Genomic DNA, 23,115 nt, shown 5'->3' on the forward strand with positions numbered 1-23,115 from the left:
CCCTCGCGAGATTAGTGGCATCACTAAGGAAAGTGGTTTCCGTAGTGGGGATAACTACCCAGTCGCAGTGATCATGGAGATCGTGATCCACAAACCCGGTGGTTTCAATAACCGTCACAAATGTGAGAAATGGACAGGAAAGTAACCGTCTTTCAATCGCACAAAAAATCGCCTGCATCACCCACTTGATAATTATCTTTTTATATTATTAATATTGTTCAAAACAAAATATTTTGTTTTTTTTTGTTCTAATATCAAATCCCTCTTAATAAATAATAACTTTTTTACATGTCAAAATCTCAGATTGATATAAACTTGACACATGTCAAAATTATTAATGGCTAACTTTCAAAACTCAACTTTATATAATACTCCCTCCGTTTCAAAATATAAGATGTTTTGGAGAAGTTTGTTGTTTCATAATATAAGATGTTTTCAAATTTCAATGCAACTTTTATATTAGTTTAGTATTTTATATTAGGGAAATTACCTAGAATATTGTATAAAAGTAGGTTTATTACTAGACTAACACGTTGAGATTTCTGTCTTACTAGAATAACACATAAAAGTTTGCAAATTACTTCTATACCTGAGTTGTGTGTTTTATTACAGATAATGCCATTTACATTTAAAATTATCTTTGATTTTGAAGAGAAAGGAACACAAAAACCTTGAAAGATCGATTCCTAATTTTTTTGGATTCTCTTAAATAAAAACATCAGATTGATTCTTTCTAATTTGATTCATCTTCTTCGACTAAAATTATTGCAAAAGAAAAAAAATAATCAGAGCTGGACAAATGTTCCGTGGGCTCACGGTTCACTTTCTCTTGAGAATAAAGTTTCAGATCTAGTTTTTGTTTTGCCTGAGTTATCGTCCGAGCAGCAACAAGAAGAGTGAGCAATCTTTCACTCCCGTCAGCGCAGCGGTGGGTTTCTGACAAGCAACGTGGCAGTGACGCATCCACGGTGGCTGGGACGTGTGTTGCAGAGCGACGGAGTTATCCAACTTGGGAAAGGATTAGGATTAGGAAAGGATTAGAGCTGTTGAAACCGGTGAAGATATCAGCATCAACTTGGGTCATCTTGAGGAGTTATCCAACTTATTCAAAGCTGATCTGCTTCTTTGTGAATCCGGTGGAGGTGAGGTTTCAGTTCTTTTACCTGCGTGTGTCTTTGATTCAGGTCAGTTCAAGGAGCTGAAATCGATACTACTCCTCCGTTCGGGTCAGTTCAAGAAGCTGTGACCCGATTCAGTGGTCATGGTTCTTGGGTTCCTTTCAAGCTTGAAGACAGTTTCGTAAGTTTTGTTCTTTTCTCAGTTTCTTACATACAAACACATTTGATCCTTTGATTTGTGACCATTGCCCATTGTTCTTGAGGTCTTTTAACTGAAGCTGAGTAAAGTTTCATGATTTCTGTTGAGGGTGGAGGTGAGGTTTCAGCAGAGAGCTTGCTGACTATGTACATCATCAATGTATCCGCTGGTGATAAAATACCCCGTAAAGGTGGCCCTGGCATATTTGTTACATACACAATTACGGAAAGCCCCCTCCTTCAAGAGGCAGCGAAGTGAACGTTCGATTCCGACAGCGGCGAGAAAGAGAAAGAGAGAGAAAATGACTAAGAAAGCTCCCAATTCAGGGTTATCGCGGCCTTTGTCTCTGTCGTGCAGTGGAGGCTTTCTTGTAGAGCAAAGTTTACAGAACAAAGTTTTGGTTTTTACCTGGTTCTGCTCTGATTTCCTGATCTGTTTAGGGTTTAAGGGGTCTTCTTAGTCTCTCTTGTGATTACTGATTAAGTGGTTAGGTATGCAATTTGGATCTAACTGAAATTAAATTTGGGAGCTTTATGCTATTCAACGGAGATGGGTGAGAATAATTAGGGAGAGAGGATGGATGTTAAACTTTTGTTAATTTGCGTTTTGAAATTTTTTTACAGGAACGTAGATTTAGCTGTGAAGTCAAGTGAAAGTGTGAGAAGGTCTACAAGACTGAGACTTCAGCCATTGAGAAAGCCAAATATAAGCCAGAGGAAGAAACCTGCTAAACTTTGTTCCAAGATGCCTAAGCAAACTCTATTAGATTTTAAGCTCAGCTGAACTTCAAGGCAGTCCTCTCTTAAGGGGAAGTTTGTCTGTGCATTTTGCCATTGGTCTTTAGGATTTGTGTTGTTGTTATGTGTTACTTTTAGAAAACATACAAAGAAACACCTTTTGTATGTATTTTCCTCATACTGCGTTATGTTTTTGGTTCCTTAGGGAGGATTTCCGGAAGCAATATCAAGAGCAGAATCCGGAGGTCAAGTCCATGCGCGAGGTTGTAAAGAATTACTTTGTTGTATTCAAAAGTAAAAAATTGTGATGATAATATTCACTTTGGTTCGGTTGCTGAATCTGTTATAATCTTTATTCTATTCAGATTGGGAAGTCATGTGTAGAGAAATGAAAAACAATGATATACGAGGTAACATAGGTTTTTCTCTTAAGTCCCAGTTACTTTATTGTCTCTTGGAGTTTGCCAACATACTTAGCTCTGTCATATTCTAAGAGTTTCCTCAATAACATTTGTTTGAATGATATGTGAATGCATGGAAATGGAATCTGAAATATTGTGTAATGATTACATGCTAGTGTATATAGAGGTTTAGATATGCTTCTGATCTGGGTCGGCTGTTGCCATATTGCAATTCACACTGTGTAGTTGTCTTCTTCCTTTTGGCGAACAATATCAATATCTCATTCTTTTTCTTCTTGCTACTCGAATGATGTTTAACTGGTTGAGACTGGATCGAAGTTTCTTATTCATAGATTGTTTGTTCCTCGACTGTTTTGTAGGAAAAGGTAAAGTATTAGATCATCTTTATCGGGACATCTTAGTCAGAACTCTTAACTTTAGTCTGATTAAAAATAAATCAAAAATAGCAATATTACTAAGAAGAGCTTCTTAGTTAAGACGTTAAGAAGCGTCGACGTGCTGAATTATTGTTGGGTGAGGGAAAAAAGATTGATAATTTTTTCTTCCTCCTCTCTCTCTTTGTCGACAATCAATTGCAAGCAGAGGAGGAAGATTCAATTTGTAGTGACCGACGACAGATATCAACGGCGACTCTAGTGCATATAATCCGCAAGTTTTGTCTTTGAAATTGGAGAGTCACATTCACCAAATCGGAGAGTCACAGTCACATTCTTCGGTGGATCCGATTTGCACATACACGTTGGAGGAGGAACATGAAAGGTTTATACTTTTTCTGGAATCTATATACGTTAGGTTGGGATTTCATCTGGAAAAATTATCACGGTGACAAAGCTCAGTATTTGTTTTCGAGTAATCAGTTAGTAGTTCTTTAGCTCTTAATAGACTTCGTGAAAAAAAAACATGTTCTGTTTAGTTCCATCCACAGTAATACAAGAGATTAGATATTAGTAGCAGCAATTAGAAAAGCCCCCTCAAGTTTGGTCCTTTGGGAGATTGTAAACAATAATTCTCTTTCTTGGTGAACTTGAAGAGGTTCTGGAGGCAATACAAACTGTTGAGTTCCAACGCTGTATGGTCCCTCTGTTCCAACAGATTGCTCGATGCCTCAGTAGCTCCAATTTTCAAGTTAGTGATGGAACCTATATGCGTCTCAATGGTTCAATTTCTATCAGTTTGAGAGTTTCAGTTTATGTTCTTGATGTAATAAGTTAAATGCTTCAGTTTTTGTCTCAGATCTTGATGAGTTTATAATGAAGCGAGGAAGAAAGAGATGGAATCAATTTGATTCAGTTGCTTTGGGCTTTTTATTTGGTGAAGATTACAGTTTGTTTTGGTAGTGTTTTCACATGGTGAGCTTATGAAACAGTGACGGAACCTATATGCGTCTCAATGGTTCAGCTTATAACTTTGTATACTTTGTTTTGTTCTGATCAATGCTTGATTTCTGATTTTTGTTTGTTTGTTCTTGACCAGTTTTAAATCGGTTTTTGCTGCAGCTTGAATGGTTTTGTGTTGGTGTACCTGTGAGATTGATGGTCTGATTGTAGAGATGTGAGATTTGAGATGCAAGTGTTGGTGATGGAACCTAATTAAACAATTATATAAGTCATTGTTCTTAGCATACTAAAGATAAATAATTAAAGCTCTACCATAGTCATGATAGGTGACTTTCAGTTGGTTTTATTATCTTCTCTTTAGCTGATTTCATTGTATCACCGAGTTTGCAGTGGCTTTAAAGATCTATTTGATTAGCAACATTTCATTGAGGAGTTGAAGGATGATATTCAATGATGATTTTTTTTTCTTTTCAAAACTAAGAACCTTACTTATAAGAGTTTACCATTGGAGGAGTACAATTTTAATTAACAAACAAAAGGTTCTTAATTTATAAAAGTACACTTTTTAAAACTAAAAAGTGTAAGAACCCCAAAAATACAAACCTACCAATAAAGATGCTCTTATGATATAGTCACTGTGAAGAGGGAAGAGTTTCACAGAGAAATGACAGAATATAACAAGAGAATGGTACCCATGATTCATTTATCTTATGTTTTTGGTTAATATTTATTCACCTCAGTATCCCACTGATGCGGTGGTCAAACATCAGACAGAGCTTTTCATTTTACTGTTTATTTATGCAGGAATTAGGTGAACACGATGAATCAGAGACTGACTTAGAAAATTCTAAATAGATTAGTTTTTAGTTACTAGAAAACATTGTTCTAAGCCTTCTAGGATGGGTTGTTGTATATTTGACATTTAGAAGTTTCTCTTTCATTGAGATCATTCCCTGATACTCATCCTTCCGTGGACTACACTTGAAGATCAATGATTACTAACCTGTTTCTTGAAAAAGATGTTCAAGTTTTGGTAAGTACACTAGAGATAAATACAGATAAAGTCGCAGGTACTTTTCGATTTTCTCATGATATCTGCATGATATCTCCATTCTCCCAACACTATAGCACCCAATCAGTAAGTACCATCTCGCTTTGCGATGCTTGTGGCAATATAGGTTTTCTCCCGCAAGCAATCTCTAGCATCACTACACCGAGTGCAAATACATCTGAACTTGTACTTGCCTTTCCTGTTCTTGAGAGCTCAGGTGAAATATACCCAGGTGTACCTTCAAATCAACAACATTATGAAAGAAAGATCCTTTTTGAGACTAACAGAAATAAGCAAAATACAAAAAGGTACCTGCCACATGAGAGGTCTGAGGATCAATCCCGTGATCACAGAGCTTTGCGAGACCAAAGTCACCAAGTTTTGCCTTCATATTAGCGTCAAGGAGGACATTAGCTGGTTTAATATCCCTGTGGATAATCACCTGCACCATTGTTGGTGCTAGTAACAAAGTCCAGAAGCTACGTCTTTAATAATCTTGAACCTCTGTGACCATTCAAGACTCATCATCGGTTGGTGGTAGAGGAACTTATCAAGGCTTCCTTTTGGCATACAATCATACACCAAGTAGAGTTCACCTTTGTGTCTGCAATAACCCTGTAGCCGAACTAAGTTAGGGTGTCTCAGACGCCCAATGGTTGCAATCTCAGCAATGAACGTGTGCCAACTGAGCTAAAGATACATCAACAGATTGATGAAGACCACACACTCACTCAACTCGCGAACTCTAATTCTAGGACTAATTAGAGATGAGTTGATATTTTGGGATTTTATAACCTATGAAACTATTGGTTAGGTTATTTTTTTGGATGTAACCCTATGATATTTTGTCTACGTTTAACCTAGATAACAATCAATTGTTAACCGTTTGGTTTATCGTTTTTTTATTGTTGTTAACTGCACCTTCTGTACCCATTATGGATTTTAAAAAAAAGAAATATAATACTATTGTAAAATAACATCTTAAGGTATTTGATGTAGAGATGTTTGAGAAAAGGGATCAAAGGATGGAGAAATAGTAGAGATGTTTGAGAAAAGAAGTGGGTGAGCTTAATGAAGTAATAGATGGAAAATAATATCTACTTAGAAGCTATAAGGAGTAGAAGATGGAGCCTTTGCAGAAGATAAAAGAGTTGCAACAGAGACGAAGGACAGAGATTTGTTTGGTTGTAATTAATAGAATTTTAGGGTGAATGTGAGGTTTTATGTACAACTAGATCACTTAGGTAGAAAAGTTTAGTATAATTTGAACTACTTGGTGCAACTGTACTAGAGCTATTAAAATAAGTTTAAATATAGATCATGTGAAAACGAATAAAAAATAGATTTTTGGCGGCTGGATATTCATCTAAAATCATCACAAGTGTGGTAAAATGAACCAAAGACAACAAGATATTAGTAAAAAATTATTTGGTATACAAATAGTTGTTTAGTTGTACTCTCATATTCATAGTTGAACTTTTGCATTTTTCCATATTTCCAGTTGAACTATAATATAAATTATTAATTAGCAGTTGACCACAAGATTTATCAGTATTAATTAGCATATACAAGGTTTTCATAACACAATGTTCATAAAAACTTGGGTTTCACCTCTTTTGCTTCATTTGAGGTGATCACTTACTAAGTCTTCCTTATACTATAAAGAGTGTTTTATGTGAAAACGATAGTATGTATTAGAAAGTGATAAATTCTTGTATTGTTGACTAAACATGGTTATTTAATAGTTCAATATGTAAAGAAATTCTTATAAACCTTAATTATCATTTTCATATTTTAAATATAAATGCAAATCTAAATAAATATTTAGTTGTACCTAGTTGAACTGAGCATTATATATTTATGTTATCTAAATATTACCCTCTATAGTTAAAATGTAATTTTGTCTAATTATTATTCATTACCTCTCGAAAATATAATAAATAAATAAACAATTACGAATTACATAGGTTGTTCTAGTAACATCTCTTACTTTTTCTAGTAACATCTCTTACTTGTTCCATTTCCGATGAACAATTAGCTAGGGTTGCAAAAGAAGATATGTTGAAGATAACTACAAAATTACAATAATATCGTTTATTAAAACGGATTTATGGACACTAAGCAAAAGAACGTTATGTACGTACACTAATCTCAAGAACGTTATGTACGTATGCGTTCATATGTACGTACACGTTTATGTGTACGTACACGTTCGCTTTTAGGTTTAATGAACCCGAAATTACCAAAATATCCTCGTCTTCTACCTCTAACATACGACTGAAAACCCTAATTTTCCCTGCCTCACTTGATTTTTTCACGACTTATGTCTATTTTTTTTGTTTCACTTGTGGGGTTTTTACTCAACTATTATAGATTTTCATCTCAACATCTGATTTCTAAATTAAAAACCTATAAAAAGTGAGTTATATAGATCCTCCAATAACGATATCTTGCTCTTCCATGGATGAACCCAGAGGAAAGATTTCTGAAACTGAGTAGGAAAAAGACGTTTGCTCCGGCCGATAAACAGAACACAATTGATGAATCTTCTACAAACTTTATTACATGAACACCATTAATCGGAAGAACAGCAAACCTGTTTAGATCTTCCTCCAATAAGTCTATCGCAACGCTAGACTGTCTTTGCCAGCTCAAACAAATTCGTGTTATTCTGGTAAGACTTTACAGCTGTCAATCTTGCTTACTAAATCTACCACGGACAAGAAGCCTACCACAACACTATGAAAACTATTTCAAAAAACAAACAAAGTATACCAAAAATATCTTTAAGGAGAGAAGGCTGTCGCAAAAATCTGTCTCAACAGGCCATTAGTCTACCATAAATATCTTCCCACCCTTTTACGTTTCCCGCTACACGCGCTAAAAACAAAAGTTTATCATCAAAGGGAAATTCCTCTACCAACTTAATCTACCGAATCGATTTCATGTACATCCACCGATAAGTGTACCAACACTACAACTAAGTGTACCATCTATAGTGACCGATAAGTGTACCAAGACTACAACTAAGTGTACCAAAAATATCTGACGTACACCTTTAATCAGTCCACGTGTATAAATTTACCATCAAAGGATCGGTAGACTTAGTCCCAACTTCCAATGTTTTTTTTTTCCTAATGGCATTAGCCGTAATTACGTTTTTTCCCAACACTAGTTTCAGGGGTAGAATAGGTACAATGTGTTAGTCTAGTAATTACAAACAATTGTATGTTACTTTTGTAATAAGGAAGCTTTTATGCAATATTCTAGTAACTCACCCTTTATATTATGCAGTATTGTTTTTGATTGGTTGAACTTGTTAAAAGTTAAGACTTTTTAATCTGCGTACTTTGCTTAAAACATTCTATATTTTGAAACGGAGGGAGTAAGATTTAGTTTTTTTCTAAAATTAAGGATATATAAATTTGTGCTAGTTTTGAAACATTTGAAAACATGTGCTAATTGTAGAAGAGAAACTTAAAATGGGGCTATTTTTGTCAATTGCCTTTTATTGTGTTGTACTTTTTTATGATTGAACTAGTAACTGATTCAATAATAAATATGAATATTAAAATTTAATTTTAAATAAATTTTGGTATTTTAAATTCAGAAATTAAATTATATATATTTATTAATACAAAACAAATGAAAATATAAATTATACTGGTTATTAATAAAATAATATGAAATCCGCACTGCCAATTGTTTTTCACCAATCAAACATTATTTGTACCGCTTATTTTGGAATAACCGCACTCATCCCGCAAATACATTTGTTCCGCACGTACCGCAGTTGAACTGTACTGCACTAGCAAATTTTTTGTCCCGCACTACTAAATCCGTGGTTACCATTCGGACTCTAAGTCCAAAACTCCCCCAAAACTTGATCTGGCAACAACTCTAGAGTGGTGTCCGACGTGGCTACCATTTTTTTCTAGAGAAATATCTGACGTGGCTAAAACATTCGATTTCATTGGTTCACAGCAACATATCAAAGTGATGACGTGGTTTTTACATATTCAAAAATCTCCTTTGCCGAGAGAGAGAGAGAGAGAGACAGATCGGAAAGTAAGAATGGCGAAGCTGATGCTCTTCACCGCCGTAGTTATCTCGATTTTCTCACACGGAGCCTCCGTAGATGACAAATGCGCCGCTTGTAAAGCCGTATCGGTACGTCGGAACCCCTAGCTTTCCTCTCTTCGCTTTCGTGTTATACAGCGAACGCCGATTTAATGATTATGGTAGAGAGATCTTCGTTTTGATGGACATGTTGTGTATTCCCTAGTAACCAAATGAGTCATTAGAATTTGCAATTGGGGGAAACTTGGTTTTTGTTTTCAAGATCACAAGTCTTTTGATTCTAGGGAATGAGTTAGGGTACCTTCCTTAATACTAAAAATGGTGATTGGTGTTGTGCAGGAGGAATTAGAGTTACAGCTTTTAAAGGTAAGAAGAACGTCTTTAATATCTATCTCTCATGTTGTACTTTATAGCAATACCAAAGCTTGTCTGCGCCTGCTTCAATGCTTTTAACCTTTCTCTGAAACAGGAAAAACCACGAAACCATCTTGATATGAGAAACCGACTAAATTCGAAAGGCCGGCGTGAAGGGAAGGTTATTGACTACAGGTACAAACATTATATGTGCACATCCTGAAATAACAGTATGGCAATTAGGACACATGGGACAGGGAGAACATATTTGGCTCATTTTATGTGCATTTGCATGATTACGTGATTTGTAACTGTGATCTTTTATTACAAGTACAAGTGTGGATTGAAATCTCTATTGGAGTTTCAATATGTGATAACTAGGTTGACGTGTATCTGCTGTTAGGAGCAGTGACGAAAGGCAAACTATCCTAACAGTTGGACACTTTTAAGAGCGGGTGTCTGTAAATTGATGTAAAACAACAATTGGATACACTATGATTTCTTCAAAAATTGTTAAATTGCTTCCGTAATATGTTGTTGTTTTAGTCATTTTTGTCATCGTGAATGATCCTGTACTTTTCTTTCTTTCTTTCTTTTTAATCCAAATAGAATAAGCGACCTGAGGGTGGTTGATTTGTTGGACGGGCTGTGTGATAGAATGCAGGACTATACTTTACAAAAGGTAAACTAAGATCTTGTAGAATTCTTATCACACTGCTCTCCCGGTAGCAACATCTTTGTAATTTTTCAGCTATTATATCTCAGAGATTCTTATTGCCACACTTCTGCAGGTGGAATCAAAGAAGAACAGTCAATGGGTGAAAGTCGGAAATTTTGACAATCTAACAAGTAATGTGTACTTTCCTTTTAAAACTTGCGCTCTATGACATATTTGCATTTGTTCATCACATTATCTAGCCGCATCACTACTTATATAATTTGATAAAGTAACCTTAGATGTCTCTCTTTAATAAGTTAAAGGGGAAAAAATGTTGTTCTGTAGTGTATCCATTCGTATACTAGAACACTCTGTCATTGGATATGCTGTCCGCTTTATCTGTTCAAATTTTCTGATGAGCAACTGTGAGAGAGCTTTCATGATGATGGAAAATTTGTAGTATCATAGCTGTGAAATCCTCATCTCTAGTTAAATGTCTATATTTGTTTGTTTTCATATAGATAAACAGGAAGCTAAAGCGCATGCAAATGACATTTCAACTTATTGTGGAAGGTAAGATAATAAGAACCTCTTCAGATCCGCTATATGGGTCGTCTCAGTATCTTGTTCCAACTTAAAATTCATCAAGCTCCTCTAAAATCTATATATGTGATTTCTTATCACAGATTGCTGGAAGAAACTGAAGATGAGGTAAACTTGCGGGTAGCCTTTCTCTTTATTGATGATTAGAGTTTGATCAAATATAGTTGATGTTTGGTTAGCGGATTGCAGCTCGGTGAGGTAATAAAGAATGGCTCCCTTAAAACAGGAGAAGTTAGCAAGGTTCTGTGTCAAACGTTAAGTAACCACTGCAACCAATCAAGGTTAGCACAAATGGTTTTTCGTCCTATATTGTTCTGCCTTGAAACCATGATAAGAAGTCTGATATGGTTCTGCGTTTTCATTTCCGAAAGTAATGAAACAGACTCAGAGGATGAGGAGGACGACGATGCAGATGAATTATAGCTGATTCCAGCTAGTGAAAAGCTCACCACTTATTTCCCATAAAGTGAAGGTCTCATTTTGGTAGCAATGTTATAGAGATATCTATGTACAACTCATGTGTACCTCAAAACACCTCTTCATATCTTATGTTCTGTTGATAACCAGGACTCCATGTCTTTTGTCGTCCCCATGTTTTCTGACCATTGTGGTGTTGCGATCTCATTCGATTTCCTATAGTCGAACTCAACTTAACTTAAAACGGAGAGTTTACAATGGTTTATTTAGAGCTTAGATTTACTAACCCATCTAACAAAACTATACAACGAGCTGTAACCTGTTCGTAAACTAAAGTAACAGAATTATCTATGTTGTTGACTTGGCTCGTCAAATAAACAGAAATTTCTACATAAGCCCAAGTTTTTCAAATTCGGACCAATTTAACAAGTGTAAAATACTAATAAGGTAAAATATTGACAAGTGCTCAAATCCTAATTAATTAGGATTACGTATAATAGTCACAGTGGACCACCTCTAGCTATCAACTCCTTGTCAACAAGGGAAAAAAAAACAAAACACATTTTACATATGAGCTTAAATATTTTTACTAAATTATTATATTTTCTGACTGAGAAAAAAGAATTAAAAGAAACAAGTTGAAAGGTTTCTTTCTTTTTTATTCCAAAAGAAAAGAAAAAAAAAAAAAAGACAGAAGCAAAGAGACACGTGAACGTGAATGTGTCCCTTCCTCATTTCTTTGAAGAATATGAGGTTGGGATTAATCTCAATTCATCAGCGAATCTGATTCCGTCACTTTGTTCTTTCCCCTTTCTTCTCCTTCTTCAATCCTCTTATCTCTCTCTCTCTCTCTCTCTCTCTCTCAATATCCATATTTGGTTCATTTTTTTCTCATTGCTAGTTGCAGCAGCTTCACAAGGTACAGCTCACTAATTTTAATCATTTGATTCTTACCATTTCTGGGGTTTTTTTGTTTGGTCCTACTGAATCACGCCAATCAAATTTTGCTGCTTTTTGAAAATTTCCAACATATTTTTTACTTTACATGTCTTTGTCAGTAGGGAGAGATGAAGCAACAAGAACAACTCTGGGCTTTGTTCTTCTTGTCTTTAGTTTTCGGAAAAGGGTATTCTGGGAAACCAAAAGTTGTGAAAATCGGTTCTATATTCAGTTTCAATTCAGTGATTGGCAAAGTTGCTAAGATTGCGATAGATGAAGCAGTCAAAGATGTGAACTCAAACCCAAACATTCTCACCGGTACGAAGTTCTCAGTTTCGATGCAAAACTCTAATTGCAGCGGTTTTATGGGCATGGTTGAAGGTAAAGTTACTTGAGACTTTTTTTTTTTTTTTTTTTTTTGGATGTTAATCAATTTTTGAGTTTATTTGTTATTGTTGTAGCATTGAGGTTTATGGAGAAGGATATAGTTGGGATAATAGGACCACAATGTTCTGTTGTTGCCCATATGATATCTCACATGGCTAATGAACTCCGTGTGCCTCTTCTCTCGTTTGCTGTAACGGATCCTGTAATGTCGCCGCTACAGTTTCCGTATTTCATTAGGACGACTCAGAGCGATCTATACCAGATGGACGCTATTGCTTCCATCGTTGATTACTACGGTTGGAAAGAAGTGATTGCTGTGTTTGTTGATGATGATTTCGGGAGGAACGGTGTGGCTGCGCTTAACGATAAGCTTGCGAGTAGGAGACTTAGAATCACTTACAAGGCTGGTTTGCATCCGGATACGGCTGTGAATAAGAACGAGATCATGAACATGCTTATCAAGATCATGTTGCTCCAGCCGAGGATCATTGTGATTCATGTTTACTCCGAGTTGGGTTTTGCGGTTTTTAAGGAGGCCAAGTATCTTGGAATGATGGGAAATGGGTACGTTTGGATTGCTACGGATTGGCTCTCTACTAATCTTGATTCTTCCTCGCCGCTTCCTTCTGAACGACTGGAAACTATTCAAGGTGTTCTTGTAATGCGTCCGCACACGCCTGATTCAAGTTTAAAACGTGATTTTTTCAAGAGGTGGCGTAAGATTTCTGATGCTCCTTTGGCTCTTAACACGTACGCTCTCTATGCTTATGATTCGGTTATGATATTAGCGAGTGCTTTAGATAAGTTCTTCAAAGACGGTGGGAATATATCCTTTTCTAATCACTCGATGCTTAATACCTTGGGAAAAAGTGGAAACCTCAACCTCGAGGCGATGACCGTCTTTGATAGTGGAGAAACACTGCTTAAGGATATCCTCGGAACGCATATTGTTGGTTTAACAGGACAGCTTCAGTTCGCTCCAGACAGGTCCCGGACCCGCCCTGCTTACGATATTATCAATGTGGCGGGAACCGGTGTTCGCCAAATAGGCTACTGGTCGAATCATTCTGGTTTATCAACCGTATCACCAGAGTCACTCTACACAGAGGGTCGACCAAATATGTCTTATGGTACAACAAGTCCGAAACTAAGGAACGTGATATGGCCAGGAGAAACATTTACAAAACCACGCGGATGGGTTTTCTCTAACAATGGGAAAGAGCTCAGGATCGGGGTGCCTCGTCGCGTCAGTTACAAGGAGTTTGTGTCACAGATTCGTGGAACGGAGAATATGTTCAAAGGGTTCTGCATTGATGTCTTCACAGCTGCTGTGAACCTCTTACCGTATGCAGTCCCTGTCAAGTTTATTCCTTATGGAAACGGGAAGGAGAACCCGAGCTACACGCATATGGTTGAGATGATTACATCTGGTGTGAGTGCCTATTTTTATTATACATTCTTTCTTTCTAATGAAAGTTGTTTTAAATGTCATGTTTTTTTTTTTTTTTTTTTCTTCCCATTTCTCCTTACTTTTTAAATGGAAATTACTTACAGAATTTTGATGGGGTAGTGGGTGATGTTGCCATTGTAACAAACCGGACAAAGATTGTGGATTTTACACAACCGTATGCAGCATCTGGACTAGTTGTTGTTGCTCCCTTTAAGAAACTGAATTCAGGAGCTTGGGCTTTTCTTAGACCTTTCAATCGACTTATGTGGGCAGTCACGGGTTGCTGCTTTCTCTTTGTTGGCATTGTTGTTTGGATCTTGGAGCATAGGACTAACGATGAGTTCAGAGGCCCGCCGAAGAGACAATGCGTCACAATTCTTTGGTCAGTTTGTTAGGAGTAGCATAGACAGAACAAAGTCCCACTTTTCTTAACTTCATGTTTTCTTCAGCTGATCCATTTATCGTTTGTTTGATATCTGCAGGTTTAGCTTCTCGACCATGTTTTTTGCGCATAGTACGTGAGAAAAAATGAAAAGAAAACTTACTGTGCCACTGGTCACTAGAGTGATTACTGGCTTTTGACTGACACAAGTCTTTCCCTTGGTTTTGGCAGGAGAGAACACGATTAGTACACTTGGGCGGTTGGTTCTGATCATATGGCTATTTGTTGTACTAATAATAAACTCGAGCTACACGGCTAGTCTCACATCGATTCTGACAGTTCAGCAGCTCTCCTCACCCATCAAAGGAATTGAAAGCCTTAGAGAAAGGGATGATCCGATCGGGTATCAGGTGGGTTCATTTGCAGAGTATTATTTGCGGAATGAACTCAACATATCAGAGTCACGGCTTCTCGCACTTGGAACACCTGAAGCCTATGCCAAGGCTTTAAAAGATGGACCAAGCAAAGGAGGCGTTGCCGCTATTGTTGATGAGCGTCCCTATGTCGAACTCTTCCTCTCCAGCAACTGCGCCTATAGGATCGTCGGTCAGGAGTTCACCAAAAGCGGTTGGGGATTTGTAAGTATAAAGATATATACTTTTACCATTTTGGTTTCTTATATATATGCTCATTAATTTCGTAAGTATGAATGGTTTTGCCTAGGCATTTCCTAGAGACTCTCCTCTCGCAATAGATCTATCAACAGCGATCTTGGAGCTGGCAGAGAACGGAGATTTGCAGAGGATACACGACAAATGGCTAATGAAGAACGCATGCACTCTAGAGAACGCGGAGCTCGAATCAGACAGGCTTCATCTGAAAAGCTTCTGGGGACTGTTTCTCATATGCGGAGTTGCGTGCCTCCTCGCTCTCCTCCTCTACTTTGTTCAGATCATCCGTCAGCTCTATAAAAAGCCAAGCGATGATGCCATTGCGAGAGATCAGCAGCAAAACCATGACTCTTCCTCCATGCGCTCCACTCGTCTACAGCGATTCTTGTCCCTCATGGATGAGAAAGAAGACGTTTCCAAGTCCGGAAACAAGAAGAGAAAGATTGATGGATCAGTGAACGATACTTCAGGGTCCACACGATCACGAGGCTTCGACAGAGAAAGAAGCTTCAATTCGGTAAACGCTTTAGATTGAAAATGTAGTTACAGAGACGTATACAATATTGTTTTTTACTGATTTGTAATTTCAAACTGTATCTAATCTTAATCTTAGGCAAGAAGTGTTCTACATAAAACACGGTCAACATAGAAACACTGCAACTACATGAAGAAAAAAAATATTTTTTTTTTTTCGTGTCATTTATTAGAGTGTATAGTATTTTCACACCTCACAAACTCTTAACAACCGCACAGTAGCTGTAGGACTAACGATTCTGAAACGTTGAACGAAACCATACGGGTGACATTAAATTATCTGGGACCATAAGGTTGGTGTCTCTTTCTGAGTTGAGAGAAGGCCACGACATTCTAAATCCTCATCCAATCCCTTCACCAAATAATAAATTTTTTTCCATTTTGGACAGACGAAAACAATGAAACCTATCAATAACTATAACCACACAAACCCCAATTAAACCCTCATCTTCCCTATCCTTCTTCTCGGAAACAAAAAAAAAAAAAAAAATATATAGCTTCTTCTTCTTCTTCTTCTTCTTCATGGCAGGAGAATATTCCGGTAGCCGGAGTTCCAACACGCAGCTTCTTGCTGAACTCGAAGCCTTAAGTGAAAACCTCTACCAGAAACCTCAGGTTTCAGTCGGTAACCGGAGAACCAACTCTCTCGCTCTCCCGCGCAGTTCTGTTCCATCGCTTGTTACCTCTGCCGATGAAGTGAGTACAGCACGAATTGAGGATCTGACAGTATCGAAGCCCCGGGCTCGGCGTTTGTCGTTGTCTCCATGGCGGTCGAGACCAAAGCTTGAGGTAGAAGAGGAAGAGAATGTGACTGACAACAACAGAAGTGTCAAGAAACCAGAGGAGTCGTCATCTGGATTTAGTGGCAAGGAAGAGAAAAAAGGGATATGGAATTGGAAGCCGATTCGAGGGCTGGTTCGGATCGGAATGCAAAAATTGAGCTGTTTGTTGTCAGTGGAGGTTGTGGCGGCGCAGAATCTTCCAGCGTCGATGAACGGTCTACGCCTCGGGGTTTGCGTGAGGAAAAAGGAAACGAAAGACAGTGCCGTTCAGACGATGCCGTGTAGGGTTTCGCAGGGTTGTGCGGATTTTGAAGAGACGTTGTTCATCAAGTGCCATGTATACTACTCGCCAGCGAACGGGAAAGGTGCTCCGGCCAAGTTTGAGGCTCGTCCGTTTTTGATTTATCTCTTCGCCGTGGACGCCAAGGAACTTGAGTTTGGAAGGCACGTTGTGGATTTGAGCGAGTTGATTCAGGAGTCGGTGGAGAAGATGAGTTACGAAGGAGCTAGGGTTAGGCAATGGGATATGAGTTGGGGGCTTTCAGGGAAGGCTAAAGGAGGTGACTTGGTTCTTAAATTAGGGTTTCAGATCATGGAGAAAGACGGTGGAGCTGGGATTTACGGTAAACAAGGTGAATTTGGGATAAAACCGACTAGTAAAGCTAAGAATTTCTCTGGTTCCTTCGCGCGAAAGCAATCGAAGACGTCGTTTAGTGTTCCGAGCCCGAAGATGACAAGCCGGAGCCAGGCCTGGACACCAGCGAGTGGCGTGGAGCCAGGATCGGATCTTCAAGGGATGGAACATTTGAATCTGGATGAGCCCGAGGAGAAACCGGTTCAGAAAACAGAGGAACCAGAACAGAGAGCCGAAGAAGATGAGCAGGAGGAACCTGATTTTGAAGTTGTGGACAAGGGAGTCGAGTTTGATGACGACATAGAAACTGAGAAATCTTATGGAACCGTTGGTGAAAGATCCGTTGAGATGAAGGAACAACATGTTAATGTTGATGATCCTCGGCACATAATGAGACTTACAGAGCTTGATTCGATTGCAAAACAGATCAAAGCGCTCGAATCATCGATGATGAAAGACGAGAGTGATGGAGGAGACGGTGAAACAGAGTCACAAAGGCTAGATGAAGAGGAACAAACGGTGACAAAGGAGTTTCTTCAGTTGCTTGAGGATGAAGAAACCGAAAAGCTCAAATTCTACCAGCACAAAATGGACATCTCCGAACTGCGGTCTGGCGAATCCGTAGACGATGAATCAGAGAATTACCTCTCAGATCTCGGGAAAGGTATTGGTTGTGTTGTTCAAACAAGAGACGGTGGTTACTTAGTTTCTATGAACCCTTTCGACGCGGTCGTCATGAAGAAAGACACGCCTAAGCTCGTTATGCAAATCTCGAAACAGATTGTGGTAAGGCCCTGCCTGAGTAAATAATAATAATATTTCCACAACAAAATCAAGAATTTGAGAATCTCTATTACAGGTACTACCAGAAGCCGGACCAGCGACTGGATTCGAACTATTTCATAGAATGGCGGGTTTGGGTGAGGAATTAGAGTCGAAGATATCTTCGCTTATGGCGATAGATGAGCTAATAGGGAAAACAGGGGAGCAAGTTGCTTTCGAAGGAATTGCATCAGCAATTATACAGGGAAGGAACAAAGAGCGAGCGAACACGAGCGCAGCGCGGACTGTTGCAGCTGTTAAAACGATGGCTAATGCGATGAGCATCGGAAGAAGGGAAAGAATAATGACCGGAATCTGGAACGTGGAGGAGAATCAAATGACGTCGGCAGAGGAGGTTTTAGCCGCCTCTTTACAGAAACTAGAGGAAATGGTGATTGAAGGACTAAAGATTCAAGCTGACATGGTGGAGGATGATGCTCCTTTCGAGGTTTCTGCTGCCAAAGGTCAGAAGAATCCACTCGAAACGACCATTCCGCTTGACGAGTGGCAAAAGGGGAATCGAAAGCAGAAAACGCTAACGGTTTTGGCGACAGTACAGCTCCGGGACCCGACAAGGAGATATGAGGCGGTGGGAGGGACAGTGGTGGTAGCGGTGCAAGCGGAAGAGGAGGAAGAGAAAGGGTTAAAGGTAGGAAGTTTGCACATTGGCGGAGTGAAGACAGATGCAACTGAGAAGCGGAGGCTCACGGCGGCGCAGTGGCTTGTGGAACACGGAATGGGGAAGAAAGGGAAGAACAAGAGTAATGTAAAGAAGAAGGACAAGGGAGCAGAGGAGGCAATATTGTGGAGCTTGTCATCTAGAGTTATGGCAGATATGTGGCTCAAATCTATAAGGAACCCTGATGTGAAATTGCATAGCTGATCTTGGAGATATTCATATTATACAATATAAGATGCATTTGTTTATTCTATGTTTTGTATATTATTCAAGAGTTTCAACTTACCTTCCACCAACCAATAGTAAAATTTGTTTTACCAAAAATTTTGATTTCAAAAAGCTATAAAGAGTACAAATGCATAATTGTTCTACCTTACTAAAACTATTTGTACAAAACTATCAAAATGGACATGGTAAACATGCATGTAGAACATTAGACCATGTAAGGAATTTATATTATACAAATAATTACATAGCTAAAGCCTATGTTTCCAAAAAAAAATTTGTGTATAGAAAATTAAGTAACCAACTATAGACCGTTAAATTTGGTCAAGTAAGACGAGATCCATAGATCCAATTATTTCTCACTTTTCATTCTTTTTCCTCGCCTTCTTATGCCATTGTTCTAATGCTCTTGAAGTTTGTTCATCAAACACTGATCGCTTCATTGTGGATCCCATCTATAAATGAATTATGCATGATAAGACAACTATTCTATGGAAAATATAAAATTTGAAAGAAAACAAAGGTAGAAATGTTGCATACTTGAGTGACGAGAGCATAAAGGGGCAATGTGATATAACTGCATAGGAATTGCACTCCCACCCTAAATCCAATACCATTAGTTCAATTTTCACAAACTCAAACACTTGTATATCATTGCTGATGAACATATATACGTACTCACCCCAGACACACACGAATGATTATAAGGCCAAAATGGTGATGAAAACATGACCTTAGCCCAAACTCATACTGCAACGGGCAACAAGAATCATTAACTCATTATTAGAAAACTTTATAGAAATAAATAAATAGAAACATAAAGCAAAACTAGATGAAGAGACTCTGAAAAGTTTACCCATATCCAAAAAAAGTAAGTGATCTCAAAAGCGTTCTGAAAAGTTTTTAAAAAAAAAAATTCAGTATTCATACTAAAACATCACATATATTAATATCATCAGTCATTTATATGCCAAAATTTACCTGAAACAAAACGAAGTGGATCATATGAAGGACTAAAGCAGGTTTTCCAAACCAAAAATGTTGGTCGGAGACATTGACAACTGGCATCCCTTGAATCACTGCATGTCTCTCTTGAATCTCCAATGCCATGTACGATATAATGGCTTGAAGCTTTGTTCCTATGGCTAGTGTTAACTTCAAACCAACCACAATTAGCTCAAGTGTAAAAAATTGTTTGCTCTTCTTATTTTGAAGTACGAAAATTAAAAGCTTCGTATATATTTACATATAATAGATAAACTAATCACTTACTAGAGGAGGAACCATGGTGATTACGGCAGTAATATACCATCCTGTTAAGTATAAGAAAAAGCATTTATTAGTTTTTATAAATGTTGGAAGTGAAAAGGCATTTGTCAAAAAAAAAAGAAGATATTACGTATGATGTACGAAAACGATGAAGGAAATTAGACTAACCGTGAACATCAAAGAGTAAAAAAAGCATTACAAAGGCCCATAGCTCAGGTCTGTCATTTTGAATGGTAGATTGCATTAGAAAAAATGATGACCGAAAATGTAAGATAAGATATCTGAGTTACCTTATTCCCACAACCACTTTGAAGTCATCTTCCAACGATCTTTTGATGTACTTTTGGAAATCAAACTTCATACCAGGTGCCAAATGAACCTAAATACATAGGTTTTTAGAACAACAACTGAATTGTTATGGAGAAGTAATGTATGTAATATCAATGTACTCACACTTATGAATCCATGTCGCATTGTCAAGTAATCAGACTTTCTCACAGATCTAAGTATCTGACGGAAAAAGCACATCTGAAAAAACAACAAGTATGAGAATATAGAGAGAATAACCGACTGATCAAGAATAACAACATTTAATTTCAAGAAAATCGTACAACGTAGAAAAAGAATTTATTGCTAGCCCAAGAATTGACATGTTCTCGGACAAATGATGTCTCATGTGTAAGTCTAAATCTTGATGGGTCTGTATAACAAGTTAAAAAACAAGTAAGGATAGTAAAAAATTTCGATTAGCTTTCGTTTTGTGTGGATGGATATATCATCTAAAAAATAAAGTTTAATCTACCATTCATCATTTCTTGTTCATGAATGATTTCTTGCTCCCATACTTTCCAACCACGAATCTGTGTTTACGAAAAACGAATTATTTCAATTAAAATTAAGGATCATCACGAGAATGACACATGCATTGTGACAACTTTAGACATATACCTTTGCTCTTCCAAGCATCATAGTTATAGCACTATATATCACATGAAAAACGGCCAAGAAGAATATGAATATATGCACTTGATGTAGTGCGTTTAGCGATATAAGTGCGACATAATCCTGTAACAATAAAAATCAAAATTTTCAATAAAAAGTACATAAAATCTTATGCTGAAATTGTAATCATTAATATTACTTTCTTGCAATTCACTGGAGGAGCGTCGGCCAAAGAACGACGTTGAATGGAGAGGATACGCATTGCGTGTTCAGTTTTCTTGAGCTTTTTATCATTATCATCATCATCACTAGGTCCATCATACGGACCACAAAACGACATGGCATGGCCGTATCTTGATGGAACACATATGCTCGCAATGTAGTTTTGGCCAAATGTTAGAAGCAGAGATATAAATCCCAAAACCATAAGCTCTACAATACGTGACATAATATTGAGTTAAATAGGAACTTAATCAAATCGATTTTCCTATGATTTCAAATGTTAAATTTTCTAGATGATTACCACTTTTTATCTTTTCAAGAGCTTCAAACAAAGCTTTCTTTTTCTTTTTTACGAAAACCTACAAGCATGGAATTTAGTGTATAAAGACAAAAAAAACTATATATACATAAAGTTGTGTATGAAATGACCTCGCCCACTTTGTGAATTATGAGTTCCAAAATAATGGAGATCAAGATGATCACACCACAAACTGTAGAAACGGCCCAAGTCGGGGTCTGATCTAGCTGTCTTGGACCTTCGCCTCCTCCACCGCCACCACCTCCAGCCATTTTTTAAAACCGTGATGATTAATCTTATCTTTCTTGTGTGTTAGTATGATTTTATTATCATAAATTCAATATCAATAGAGAAGAGACAATGAAACGAAGTCAAAGAGATAGAGAGAATGAAAAGGAAGCTAGGGGATGATGTTGCCATTGACGTGCATGCGAAAATAGTAGAAAAAGTGTAGACAAATCCGGTGAATTATTTTTTTCTTTAATATATTTTGAGTTTTATGAATTTATTTCGTGCTTTTTGTTTTCTTTCCTATTTTACAGGTTTCCACATTATTTAAGTGGGAATGTATGTATGGAGAGGAACGAGTGCGGAGGAATATTTAGTGGACGAAATTTAGAGAGAAAAAACAAGAAATCGACGTTGTTAGCTAACTGAAATAGACATCATTAAACAATTGGACTCGAGACTTCTAGTATTTGATAGATTATTATTCTGAGAGTTTGATCGTTTATGTTGTAAATCCACAAATTTTTCTTAATTTTAACCATTTCATTCTCTTATCATATTTGACAAACGTATTGTTTACTTATTATTATTATTATTATTATTATTATTATTATTATTATTATTATTATTATTATTATTATTATTATTATTATTATTATTATTTATTATTATTATTATTATTATTATTATTATTATGACTTAGACGGTTAGACTTTGCGATGTGGCGAGGAAAATATTTCAAAAAAAGTTACTAAAATTTAAAATTCTGTAATGTAAATTTATTTCAAAGTAGTAGAATAATTTAAGAATATGTGCTACTAATAAAATTATAATTATTTAAAAATGAAAAATAATAAGTAGGACTAAAACTACATGAAGATTAAATATAAAATTAAAATTTTGTTATGTGTCGAGGAAAATATTTCAAAAAAAATTGTTAAAATTTAAAATTCTGTATTATAAATTTATTTGAAAGTAATAAAATAATTTAAGAATATGTGTTACTGATAAAATAAAAATTATTTAAAAATGAAAAATAATATTTAAGACTAAAACTACATGAATATTAAACATAAATCAATATTGAATCGAGGCAATCTTACCAAAAGTATTGCTAAATTTATTATAAATATAAGATATTTTATGAAGAATTATGATAAAGAGTTGCAACCATCATAACAATTATTAAATTTTATATTACTAGTAAAAAATTATTATGACGGTTTTTTTTTCCTGTAAATGCCTAAAGTGTTGGTTGTCTGGGTGAATAGGCAACTAGAAAAGTGATCTTAGGTAAGAATTTTGAACGAATAGTTGTAATGAGTAAATTTAACTTTCTAATAAAATATTTATAAATATAAAATATATTTAACTTTTAGTGAAAATGTATCAAAGAAAATTATAGTAAAAATACAACACTCCTAAAAATAAAATAAATGTAAAATATTGAAAATAAGTATTTTACAAAAAATTAAGATAAACAGACGCAACTTAAATTAAATATTTAAATTTCTATATTGCTAGTCATTTCTAAAAATTTTAGTTACATTATAGAAGAACATTAGATATTGGATACTAATATATTAATATTCAAATTATTTTGGTTCAACATAAAACAAAATTTCTGTTTCAACAAACAATAAATTTTTACTTTATTGAAGAAGAGAAAAATATA

At 36.5% G+C, this 23,115-nt stretch overlaps 5 protein-coding genes across 36 annotated transcripts; 4 read left to right on the top strand and 1 right to left on the bottom strand.

The window, feature by feature from the left end:
• Positions 1 to 657: 657 nt before the first annotated feature.
• On the top strand, positions 658 to 4,289 carry LOC104757895 (high mobility group B protein 14-like). 28 transcript variants are annotated; one of them, XR_015587060.1, is made up of 9 exons: positions 658 to 1,299; positions 1,407 to 1,808; positions 1,941 to 2,095; positions 2,260 to 2,317; positions 2,420 to 2,464; positions 3,059 to 3,235; positions 3,509 to 3,601; positions 3,710 to 3,825; positions 3,950 to 4,289. XR_015587060.1 is itself a non-coding variant. In XM_087495794.1 (9 exons), the coding sequence occupies exons 2-5, from the start codon at positions 1,475 to 1,477 to the stop codon at positions 2,444 to 2,446; spliced, it is 489 nt and encodes a 162-aa protein (XP_087351920.1). In that variant the 5' UTR covers positions 658 to 1,299; positions 1,433 to 1,474; the 3' UTR covers positions 2,447 to 2,464; positions 3,059 to 3,235; positions 3,507 to 3,601; positions 3,698 to 3,825; positions 3,973 to 4,289. The 28 variants fall into 28 exon arrangements, 16 of the variants coding, with proteins under 16 accessions (XP_087351920.1, XP_087351926.1, XP_087351924.1 ...); XR_015587053.1 differs by having other exon boundaries at positions 1,941 to 2,090; positions 3,507 to 3,601; positions 3,698 to 3,825; positions 3,973 to 4,289; XR_015587054.1 differs by having other exon boundaries at positions 1,941 to 2,090; positions 3,507 to 3,601; positions 3,973 to 4,289.
• A 4,579-nt stretch (positions 4,290 to 8,868) lies between these two features.
• LOC104757896 (uncharacterized) lies at positions 8,869 to 11,220 on the top strand. 4 transcript variants are annotated; one of them, XR_015587064.1, is made up of 9 exons: positions 8,869 to 9,034; positions 9,284 to 9,310; positions 9,414 to 9,493; positions 9,908 to 9,980; positions 10,090 to 10,147; positions 10,478 to 10,529; positions 10,643 to 10,667; positions 10,739 to 10,840; positions 10,931 to 11,220. XR_015587064.1 is itself a non-coding variant. In XM_010480676.2 (9 exons), the coding sequence occupies exons 1-9, from the start codon at positions 8,939 to 8,941 to the stop codon at positions 10,980 to 10,982; spliced, it is 555 nt and encodes a 184-aa protein (XP_010478978.1). In that variant the 5' UTR covers positions 8,869 to 8,938; the 3' UTR covers positions 10,983 to 11,220. The 4 variants fall into 4 exon arrangements, 2 of the variants coding, with proteins under 2 accessions (XP_010478978.1, XP_087351934.1); XR_015587065.1 differs by having other exon boundaries at positions 10,942 to 11,220; XM_010480676.2 differs by having other exon boundaries at positions 10,749 to 10,840.
• A 364-nt stretch (positions 11,221 to 11,584) lies between these two features.
• Positions 11,585 to 15,504, top strand: LOC104757897 (glutamate receptor 3.3). Of its 2 annotated transcripts, none has more exons than XM_010480677.3 (7): positions 11,585 to 11,895; positions 12,035 to 12,296; positions 12,377 to 13,734; positions 13,857 to 14,134; positions 14,235 to 14,266; positions 14,366 to 14,772; positions 14,858 to 15,504. In XM_010480677.3, exons 2-7 carry the CDS (start codon positions 12,044 to 12,046, stop codon positions 15,338 to 15,340), a joined length of 2,811 nt encoding a protein of 936 aa, XP_010478979.2. In that variant the 5' UTR covers positions 11,585 to 11,895; positions 12,035 to 12,043; the 3' UTR covers positions 15,341 to 15,504. The 2 variants fall into 2 exon arrangements, with proteins under 2 accessions (XP_010478979.2, XP_010478980.2); XM_010480678.3 differs by having other exon boundaries at positions 11,637 to 11,895; positions 12,038 to 12,296.
• A 146-nt stretch (positions 15,505 to 15,650) lies between these two features.
• Positions 15,651 to 18,580, top strand: LOC104757898 (protein PLASTID MOVEMENT IMPAIRED 1). Its single transcript, XM_087495809.1, has 2 exons — positions 15,651 to 17,541; positions 17,615 to 18,580. The coding sequence occupies exons 1-2, from the start codon at positions 15,862 to 15,864 to the stop codon at positions 18,458 to 18,460; spliced, it is 2,526 nt and encodes an 841-aa protein (XP_087351935.1). The 5' UTR covers positions 15,651 to 15,861; the 3' UTR covers positions 18,461 to 18,580.
• LOC104757899 (MLO-like protein 9) lies at positions 18,564 to 21,694 on the bottom strand. The gene is made up of 15 exons (XM_010480681.2): positions 21,344 to 21,694; positions 21,216 to 21,273; positions 20,892 to 21,124; positions 20,699 to 20,815; positions 20,553 to 20,610; positions 20,362 to 20,450; positions 20,204 to 20,278; positions 20,041 to 20,129; positions 19,919 to 19,968; positions 19,754 to 19,794; positions 19,463 to 19,636; positions 19,338 to 19,373; positions 19,164 to 19,231; positions 19,022 to 19,082; positions 18,564 to 18,936 (listed from the first exon to the last, which is right to left on the bottom strand). Exons 1-15 carry the CDS (start codon positions 21,482 to 21,484, stop codon positions 18,841 to 18,843), a joined length of 1,386 nt encoding a protein of 461 aa, XP_010478983.1. The 5' UTR covers positions 21,485 to 21,694; the 3' UTR covers positions 18,564 to 18,840.
• Between the last annotated feature and the right edge of the window lie 1,421 nt (positions 21,695 to 23,115).

This window comes from Camelina sativa, chromosome 17, assembly GCF_030686135.1.
Source record: "Camelina sativa cultivar CO46 ecotype springtype chromosome 17, ASM3068613v1".
NCBI classification, from domain to species: Eukaryota; Viridiplantae; Streptophyta; class Magnoliopsida; order Brassicales; family Brassicaceae; genus Camelina; species Camelina sativa.